General features: G+C 35.8%; 1 protein-coding gene across 1 annotated transcript in view; it reads right to left on the bottom strand.

Annotated features, from left to right (window-relative positions):
• The window catches only part of CRPPA (CDP-L-ribitol pyrophosphorylase A), a 53,643-nt gene that overhangs the window by 4,489 nt on the left and 38,425 nt on the right, over positions 1–10,729 (bottom strand). The window contains exons 6-9 of the mRNA XM_083376748.1: positions 7,244–7,341; positions 6,743–6,832; positions 1,763–1,855; positions 1,155–1,277 (exon numbers count right to left, since the gene is read on the bottom strand). Of these exons, the coding sequence (XP_083232874.1) occupies positions 1,155–1,277; positions 1,763–1,855; positions 6,743–6,832; positions 7,244–7,341 (404 nt within the window). The remainder of the gene's footprint in view (positions 1–1,154; positions 1,278–1,762; positions 1,856–6,742; positions 6,833–7,243; positions 7,342–10,729) is intronic.

The following is a 10,729-nucleotide window of genomic DNA, read 5'->3' as shown; positions in this document are numbered from 1 at the left end:
AAACTATACAAAATAAAACATTTAACACCTTCAAAATTGTTGCCTCTTGATTTTCTTATTTAACTTATTAAACTTAGATACAGTGCTCTATCATATCTACTAACCAATATTCTATATTATCCATGACTTCTTTTTTGTATCCATATACATGTATCTGAAGTTTAGAAGTCCTTTAGTACAAGTCTATATAGAAATAATTGTTTATGGTTCCACATATTATAGCTTTTTTTCTCCTGTGTTATATCTAGCTTTTACTCTGTCTTTAATGTCTTGATACCCTGCTCCCTAGCCCACATTGTCCAAAGGTTACTTGTGTAGCCAGAGTGTATTATGAATTGAAGTAATTCACTTTTTGCTTCAGGTCACCTATCAAGTAAGATAAGCTCCTGGGATCTTCTGTGGGTACGTGTAGGCCTCTCCTGTCGGAACCCAGTTCCTGTTGGAACTGAAAGATGTCTTAGTATTCCTGGGCTCTTACAAGTTGCTAGCTTCTTAACTCTTCTGCTACATTTCCTGCCACTGATGTCCTGTTGTTTCACTGAAAATATTGTGGTGGCTAATATGACTGCTACTAAAGCCAAGCTTCCTGGTCACCTGAGACCTCTACTACCAGACTTTCCAAGGTGTCTACTTGCTAATTTTTTTCACCATCACATTTTCATGTCCTGCTTCTTCTAGTTCTCCATTGCCTGCTTCTATGGATTCTCTCCTATAATATCTCTAGGATTTCAGCATTTTTTCTTCCTTTTTATTTCTATGAATGGCTACTTGAGTCCTCAATCACAGGTAGAAAATCTTAAGTTCTAAGCTGGTAGGAAGCATAGATGAAGTTATTGCACTTGTTTCCCCAACTCACCCACTACCTAGCATCAGTTGATAGCTCTCCTCTGTCAGCTTGCTTGCAGGAACTTCAACCTGCACTTCCCAGACTGCATTCATGTGATGCCCACTTAATGACCCATATGGTCTTGGGTTTATGATGTAACCACTGCCAGGATTGCTGTTGCTAAATGATGTGATCATATGACATGTTGCTTTACAATCACATTGCTTAGCAATGGAAATTCCAATCCCATTGTTGTCATAACCCAAGGACTATTTGTATGTTACAAAAAACTGACAGATTTTTCCCCCCCACTCATTATCGCACATACCTTTTTATACTGTATAAAGAGACCATAAAGTAAGATATTTTTCTTTTTCACTTCCTTTGCAAGTATAGTTAAGCTTTCACTTCCAGTGTTAGAAGATGTATTTTCTAAAGTGCCCATGTTTACCTGCAAAGGAAGGGCACATACAAATTATTGATTGTAAGAAATGTTTATATTTTCTGCAGATGCAAAGGGGAAAAATAATTGATTTCTATTTAACAGTTGACCAAATATTTTTCCCTTGAAATCTTATGTATATTTTCCTTGCAGTTGCTAACCAGGGAATAAACACAACAGATTAATCTATTTCTAAACAAACATGCATAACTGAATCCCATATCTTATAAGTTCTTTAATATTTTGTCTGTCTGCATTTTAAACCATTGCTTTTTTATGGAATAAGAAATCAAATAAAATATCCAACAAAATGAAAAACTCTTCTAGAAGAGCAATAAATTAAAAAAACTAAATAACTTGTTGAATTAGTTTGGCTTCCTTTTTACAATATCTCTTACTTGTTACCAAAGTCACAACAATGCTGAAAAAATAAAGCAATAGTATTGCACTGGATAAATCAAATATTTTATAAGCTGAAGAACTTCCCAACCTACCAAAATGAGAACAACAGGGTACAAAACCAAAGCACCTGTGTTTTCAAGTTTGTCTACCAGCAGTGAGATTTCCTCCAAGCCATGCAGTTTATTCTAAAGAAAAAGGAAATAAGATTTATTTTGGAAACCTGTGATATATGGTGTTCCTTTTCTGTTAGAAATATGGGTATTTGCCATACGCTGAATCAGATAATGTATATACAGTAAGTTTAATATTACCTACACTGAATTTAAGGTATGAACTTTACTATTAGGATTAAAATTTTTCTTTTTCCAACCAACTTTGGTACTCTTTTTTAACCATCCATGTTCTAATTATGTATGTGTGCGGTGGCTCAGTGGGTTAGGACACTGAGCTTGTCAATCAGATGGTCAGCAGTTTGGCGGGTTGAATCCCGAGTGCCGTGTAACAGAGTGAGCGCCTGTTACTCGTCCCAGCTTCTGCCAACCTAGCAGTTCGAAAGCATGTAAAAAATGCAAGTACAAAAATAGGGACCGCTACGGTGGGAAGGTAACAGCGTTCTGTGCACCTTTGGCATCTAGTCATGCCGGCCACATGACCACGGAGACGTCCTCGGACAAGCGCTGGCTCTTCGGCTTTGAAACGGAGATGAGCACTGGCCCCTAGAGTTGGAAACGACTAGCACGCATGTGTGGGGGAACCTTTACCTTTACCTAACTATATTATAAATTACTGTCCTGTTTATAAATTATTATGCACTTGTCTTCCCATTCTCTGTGCCATTCAGAGCCACAGAATCAGAACACCTGGAAATAAACATAAAATGCAATCATCTTCCAAAGGTAATTTATATAGTCAAAAAATAAAAGATTTATATTAGAATTATCGGCCTCTATCAGATACTCCCCTTCATGGATTACTGCCTTGTCGTGGCGAAGGGGCTTGCGTAATTCAGTGAAGCTATAAGCTATGCCGTGCAGGGCAAACCCAAGACGGACAGGTCATAGCAGAGAGTTCTGACAAAACGTGATCCACTGGAGAAGGAAATGGCAACCCACTCCAGTATCTTTGCCATGAAAACCCTATGGACAGTACCAAAAGGCAAAACGATATGACGCTGGAAGATGAGCCCCTCAGGTCGGAAGGTGTCCAATATGCTACTGGGGAAGAGCAGAGGGCTAGTACTAGTGGCGCCAGAAAAAAATGAAGCGACTGGGCCAAAGCCGAAAGGACACTCAGTTGTGGATGTATCTGGTGGTGAAAGGAAAGTCCGATGCTGTAAAGATTTTTTCTCCATAGGAACCTGGAATGTAAGATCCATGAATCAAGGCAAGCTGGACGTGGTTAAACAAGAGATGACAAGACTGAACATCAACATCTTAGGAATCAGCAAACTAAAATGGACAAGAATGGGTGAATTTAATTCAGGTGCCCATCAGGTACCTCAGAAGAAATGGAGTAGCCTTCATAGTCAATAAAAAGTAGGAAAAGTAATACTGGGATACAATCCCCAAAATGACAGAATGATCTCAGTTCGAATCCAAGGCAAACCATTCAATATCACAGTAGTCCAAATCTATGCTCCAACCACCGGTGCTGAAGAGGATGAAATTGACCGGTTCTATGAAGCCCTACAGCACCTTATAGAACTAACAGCAAAAAATGATGTCCTTATCATCATGGGGGATTGGAATGCTAAAGTAGAAAGCCAAAAGATAACTGGAATAACAGGCAAGTTTGGCCTTGCAGTACAAAATGAAGCAGGGCACACCCTGATAGAATTTTGTCAAGAGAATACGATGGTCAAATACTCTTTTCCAGCAACCCAAGAGACGGCTCTACACATGGACATCACCAGACGGTCAACAAAGAAATCAGATTGACTATGTGCTCTGCAGCCAAAGATGGAGAAGTTCTATACAGTCAGTAAAAACAAGACCAGGAGCTGACTGTGGCTCAGACCATGAGCCTCTCATTGCAAAGTTTAGGCTTAAACTGAAGAAAGTAGGGAAAAGCACTAGGCCACCCAGATATGAATTAAATCATATCCCTGTTGAATATACAGTAGAGGTGACAAATAGATTTAAGGAATTAGATCTGATAGACAGAGTGCCTGAAGAACTATGGACAGAGGTTCGCGACATTGTACAAGAGGTAGCAACTAAAACCATCCCAAAGAAAAAGAAATGCAAGAAAGCAAAATGGCTGTCTGAGGAAGCTTTGCAAATAGCTGAGGAAAGGAGGGAAGCAAAACGTAAGGGGGGAAAAAAGATATGCCTAATTTAATGCAGAATTCCAGAGAATAACTAGAAGACATAAGAATGCCTTCTTAAATGAACAGTGCAAAGAAATAGAAGAATAAAGGACCAAAATGGCAAGGACGTAACAGAGGCAGAAGAGATTAAGAAGAGGTGGCAAAATTACACAGAAGAACTATACAAGAATGAGCTTAACGACCCTGATAACCACGATGAGGTGGTCACTGACCTCAAGCCAGACATCCTAGAATGTGAAGAGAAGTGGGCCTTAGAAAAGCTGAGCAACAACAAAGCTAGTGGAGGTGACAGTATTCCAGCTGAGCTATTCAAAATCTTAAAAGACAATGCAGTAAAAGTGCTACACTCAATTTGCCAGCAAATTTGGAAAACTCAGCAGTGGCCACAGGATTGGAAAAGATCAGTTTACATTCCAATTCCAAAGAAAGGCAGTGCCAAAGAATGTTCAAACTATCGCACCATTGCACTCATTTCACATGCTAGTAAAGTTATGCTTAAAATCATACAAGCTAGACTCCAGCATGTGGATCAAGATCTACCAGAAGTACAGGCAGGATTTCAAAGAGACAGAGGAACTAGAGATCAAATTGCCAACATATGCTGGATCATGGAGAAAGCTAGGGAGTTCCAGAAAAACATCTACTTCTGCTTCATTGACTATGCTAAAGCCTTTGATTGTGTGGATCACAACAAACTCTGGCAAGTTCTTAAAGAGATTGGAGTACCAGATCATCTTATTTGTCTCTTGAAAAATGTATATGCGGGTCAAGAAGCAATAGTGAGAACTGGACACGGAACCACTGATTGGTTCAAAATTGGGAAAGAGTCCGGCAAGGCTGTATACTGTCGCCCTGCCTATTTAACTTATATGCAGAGCACATCATGAGAAAGGCAGGGCTAGGTGAATCAAAAGCTGGAATTAAGATTTCTGGGAGAAATATCAACAACCTAAGATATGCAGATGATACCACTCTAATGGCAGAAAGTGAAGAAGAACTAAAGAGCCTCTTGTTGTAGATGAAGAAGGAGAGTGCAAAAGTTGGCTTGAAATTTAACATTAAGAAAACCAAGATCATGGCATCCGGCCCTCTCAATTCCTGGCAAATAGATGGGGAAGAAATGGAGGTAGTGACAGATTTTATTTTCCTGGGCTCCAAGATCACTGCAGATGGGGACTGTAGCCAAGAAATTAAAGGATGCTTGTTCCTGGAGAGGAAAGCCATGGCAAATCTAGACAGCACCCTAAAAAGCAGAGACATCACCCTGTCAACAAAAGTGCATATAGTCAAGGCTATGATCTTCCCAGTTGCAATGTATGGCTGTGAAAGCTGGACCATAAAAAAGGCTGAGCGCCAAAGAATTGAGGCCTTTGAACTATGGTGCTGGAGAAGACTCCTGAGAGTCCCTTGGACTGCAAGGCAATCAAACCGGTCAGTCCTAGAGGAGATCAACCCTGACTGCTCTTTAGAAGGCCAGATCCTGAAGCTAAAACTCAAATACTTTGGCCACCTAATGAGAAGGAAGGACTCACTGGAGAAGAGCCTAATGCTGGGAAAGATTGAGGGCAATAGAAGAAGGGGACGACAGAGAATGAGGTGGCTAGATGGAGTCACTGAAGCAATAGGTATGAGCTTAAATGGACTCCAGAAGATGGTAGAGGACAGGAAGGCCTGGAGGAACATTGTCCATGGAGTTGTGATAGGTCGGACACAACTTTGCAGCTAACAACAACATGAGATACCTTCAGCATCATTAATACACCACCTACATAGGCTATAAAAGCCTTTTTGTGACCAAGTTGTTCAGCGTTATTTTAAAAGCTTCAGATAATTTGGATCATAATAAACTTGCCCAGGTAAGCAAAGTGCAAACTTATGTAAAAAACAAAAAACAAAAACCTAACGTTGCTAACAAATCTGATGTCTTCCCATATGTGACAAATTACTTATATCCTCTGAATCTGAAAGCACATATTTTGAAAACTTTACATCTAGTTGCATTGTGTGCAAAACATTATGAAATCAAAATACATTTTTCCAGTGCACAATGACTGTCGCTAGCGCAAAACAGATTTTCCAATCACTTTGAAAGTGTTTCAACTCATCATAGCCTTGTTTCAAGTTTGAAACAATTTCAGCTCAAAATATTTCCAGAATGATCAACACAGTTGATTTTACTCTAAAATGCATCAGATCAAATTTAAGTTATTTTTCACATATCTATGAATGTGACAATTTGGTGAACATATAGAATAAAGGTTAACCTTTATAACCTTTATTGACATTTTTTACTGTGAGCACAATGGCACACAGTAAAAATCAAATTTAGTTGCTTGCTCTTGAAGTGTACACATACATAACACACATTTAAACATACTATATATAACATATGTATACTATATACAATATACACCCTTACATATAAGTAACATATAAATATTAATCACTGTCCATCTTGAATACATAACAGAAAGAGGAAGCTTTGCAGTTCACAAGGTTTATACTGTATGGAACGCAACTGTGGCTGAATCTGGATGTTCTGCTTCGGATACCACAGAGCCTCCTCTCAGAAGGTAACAAGGAAAACAAGTGTGAAGAGGATGTACAGTTCCAAACAATCTTACGGATTCTACTCAAGCAATGCTTAAGTGCTATTTAAGTAATACTATATGGCTAAAATACTGTTTTTAAAATTACATAAATTGTCTTCCCCCCCATAAACTTTTATTTCTGTAATACTTACTTTTATACAAATAAAGTTGTAGCACTGTCCTAAGAAAATATCTTGTAGGTTGTCATTTTTATGAAGGGTGATTGCTACATTTTTAACATGCTGAAAATAAAAATAGATTACTTAATAAATTATTTAGTAATGAATTGCTAAAACTGCATGTTTCAAATGACATACCAATTATTTACTAAAGAATCCAGAGTATTATTTACATAATGTTTAAGTAATAATTAATACTTGATTATTCACAAAGGAGAAAGAAAAATAAAGTATCACCCTGCAGAAGAGAAAAAGCATTTTACAGACTGTTTTCTGGTCAACATTTATTTCTTTATTAAATAAATGTACATAACCACCCAAAAGGAACATCTAATATTTCAAAAAACTTGTGATATTTTATGATAAAACCTAATACTGTAGAGGAGGTAATATATTAAGCATGTTGAACACAAAGAGTTATTGACCAACAGCAATTTTTATATATTGTCTTTACCTGTTGCTGAGAATACTTACTTTCACATGATTCTTCATTTTTTCATTAAGGAGAAATCCCACTTGCACAGCATCTTCCTTTATGTCAGTAATAATGCAAACTTCCTGTGATATAGTATCTGGCAAAGACAATTTAAAAAAAAGAACAAGAAGGGGGAAGAATTATTTTCCTCACTATTACCTCCTTTCCAGGATCCTTTAGTCTCCCTATATAAAATCACTGTGTATTTAGAAAACAGAAAGTTGTTGAAGACGATCTTGGCTAAACTTCTGAATTTTTATATGGGGAATATATTGTGGATTGTTCATGATAAATTGTACAAAGTTTCAGGAGTCAAAATGATATCAGTTCTGGGCACGACTATCTTGTCTTTCATCCATAAAATTGGTTGCTATTCCTGGATATTCATAAGACAGTTTTGTGTTTCACTAAGTTCAATTGGTTACTGACTTTCATATTAAAAGATATTCTATAGGCTACTTTGTAGTGGACTTTTTTTTAAAAAAAAACACCTATTCTTTATATAATAAGGTATAAATGAGTTAAAAGGATACTTGTGTGCTTACAGTTGTAGATAAAAACAAAAGAGATTCAAAGGTTTTATTCAACACTTCTTTTGCAACAACTAAATTAAGAATATTATACTTATTCAACCATTCAACTACAATTTGTTTTTAAGTTTCTGTACACAAAAATTCCACTAGCTGCCCTATGACTCTTCTGAATTATGCTATGTGTGAAGAATAACTACTAATAAAAGGTTTTGCTACCTGCCACCCAAGAGTTTTAGCATTAAAATAAATATATGAATTTTTCTTTGATAGCTACTTTATTAATGAAGGTGCTATCTGCACCTCTGGATAATGTTCTTCTGGATTATCGAGTTAAAACACAGTAATTGGGACCAGGGAGAAATAGACCAACTACAGATAACATTAATGTAAACAGAGCATTTTTATTTTCATCATCATCATCAAAATGCTGACTAGGTGACAAGTCCAAGCAGGACATACAAAGTTATGTAGTGCCTGCTGGCAATTCCCCTGTGAACATAATAACTTGGTGCTTGATTTTAAAAAATGTAAGCTGAAACTGAAATTCAGGAGGTCATATCACCATAAGAATTTGATCAGAGTTCCAAAAATATTAATTCTTCATCTAATTTTAAATATATTTTAGGGACTACCTTAAAGGCAGACTGAAATCTTCAAGCTTACATGTTTCAACTAGAGGTTCAAAGATATAGTTACCCCGGGGCAAGAAATCCTTAAAGAGATTCTTTCAGGATGTTTTTATGCTATCCAGGTTCTAACTACTTTTATAAATGAGTCATCCTAACTGCAGGATGAGGTTTCCCTATTTTCAGACTAATAATATAAGAAGAAAAAGGAGAGACATGCGCCACATTGTCTGCACATCCAGCAAGTTGCTACCTGCTTTATTTCAAACACATTAAGACTTATTTTTATTAAATCAGTATTCTATTATTTTCCAATCTACATTTTAAAAGAAATAAAAAAAACTAAAAAAATGCATATTATGGGTTTTTTGTGTGGAATCTTTGCTGTTCTCTGAACTTGGTTGTTTGCTTGCAGATGTTTCATTACCCAACTACTCAAATCATCATATATAAAACTGTTTGTTTTTCTTACCTACATCAGTGTTCAGTTTAATAGAATGGAATGTATTTTTATCAACAGTTTTATTCTGCCTACAGGAAAAAAACCTGAATTTTTCCTGAAGCATTTGAAAACTGTTAAATGAATTTGCATTGGTAGGATTACATTTGTAATACAAAGTATCAAATAGGGCTCAAATAATTAAACAGTGATATATTAATTTCGTTTAAATTATTTTAGGCCATATTTCTCCAGTTGACTTGATCAATTAATTTAAAGATCAATAGGATAAATTATAAACTATTATTTGAAACTCCTGTAAAAATATCTATGCAAGCATTCTGTTTAGTATTTAGCTGTAATATTTATTTAACAAACATATATGGGCCACCCATATACCAGTAGAAACCCTAGGCAATAATATATATAAAAAAAACATTTGAAATAAGCAAACAACCCCTCACTCACGTATGATATAACTTGCATCAATCCCTCACATCATGCTATTTATGGTGCATTTATAATTAAGACAAATTTATTTATTTTTATTTTTATTCCATTTATATCCCGCCCTTCTCCGAAGACTCAGGGCGGCTTACAAGCTTAGCAGTAGCCTTCATTCTATGTATATGCCTGCTTATTAGGGCTTTCATACACCCTAATGATAAAGCAAATATCTACATGTAAATGGGGAATCCAGATGCACCTAACAACGGTGTTATTAAAAACTGCAGTGATTCATTTAATAACTGTGGCAATAAAGGCTGTAAAATGGGGCAAAACTCACTTAACAACTGTATCACTTAGCTACAGATAATTTGGCTTAATTATGGTCACAAGTCAAAAACTACTTGTTTCCAAATACACACAAATTAAATGGAAATATTAAAAACATAAATATATGATAACTGGTAGATCATTTCCCCAGGAATGTACATTGAGAGAAGAAAAAACATCATTATTGTTTTCGAATAGTTTATTTATATAAATTAAATTCAGTCTTGGCATTTTTGGCTGATGTAACAACTTGTAAGTCTGAGCTTGTACAATTAATCATGGGTGGGCACAACAAGTCTGCACAATAAATGCAATGTTGTTTTGTAAAGTAGTATGTTAATATATCTTGTTTACAAAATTTTTATTTTATTTCAAAGTTAAAATACAAAATAAAGAAAACAGGAAGAAAAAAGAAGAAACAAATTAACACTGAATACTAATAAAAAAGGGCAAAAAAGTAATAAATGATGAATACATCATTCACACTGACATTAAACATAAATGTCCACCCTGGTTGAATGCTGCAAAATATATCAAAAATATATGATGTATTGTCCTCCCCTTAACATAAGAGGTCTACAAGTAATTATAAATTTCTCCATCTATATCTAATAAAAATACTATGTTAGATAAAACAATGTCCTTGATGTGAAAATCTATTTATCTATCAATCCAATTGATCCAGCATTTTTTCACTATATAAAGAAAGCAATCAACAGGAACCCCAAAAGTAAAAATAATTTTCAAAGACCTCTGTTAAATACGTTATTATATTTAACATGCAGAAAATCCACAAATGGCTGCCAGTCTGTTACAAATTTATCTAATTCATTGTTTCTAATCAATATAGTTAATTTTGCCATCTCTGCCAGTTCAGTCAATTTTATTCATGTATCTGAATAAACACAAATACAATGTGGCTTAGGTTTAATGAACTAGACAATTTGCCAACAGAGGTTGTAAAGCAAAATATCTGATGATCACCGGGTTATTCTAATGTAGAAACAAGGAAGATATATGCCTTCAAACGCCGCTGAACCCTCAGCTCAGATACTGTAGCCCAGGGGTGTCAAACTCAATTTCATTGAGGGCCACATCAGCATTGCGGTT

The sequence above is a fragment of the Vipera ursinii genome, assembly GCF_947247035.1.
Source record: "Vipera ursinii genome assembly, chromosome: Z".
NCBI lineage: Eukaryota > Metazoa > Chordata > Lepidosauria > Squamata > Viperidae > Vipera > Vipera ursinii.
The sequence above is the reverse complement of the archived record's forward strand: the minus strand, read 5'-3'. Positions and strand labels throughout refer to the sequence as shown.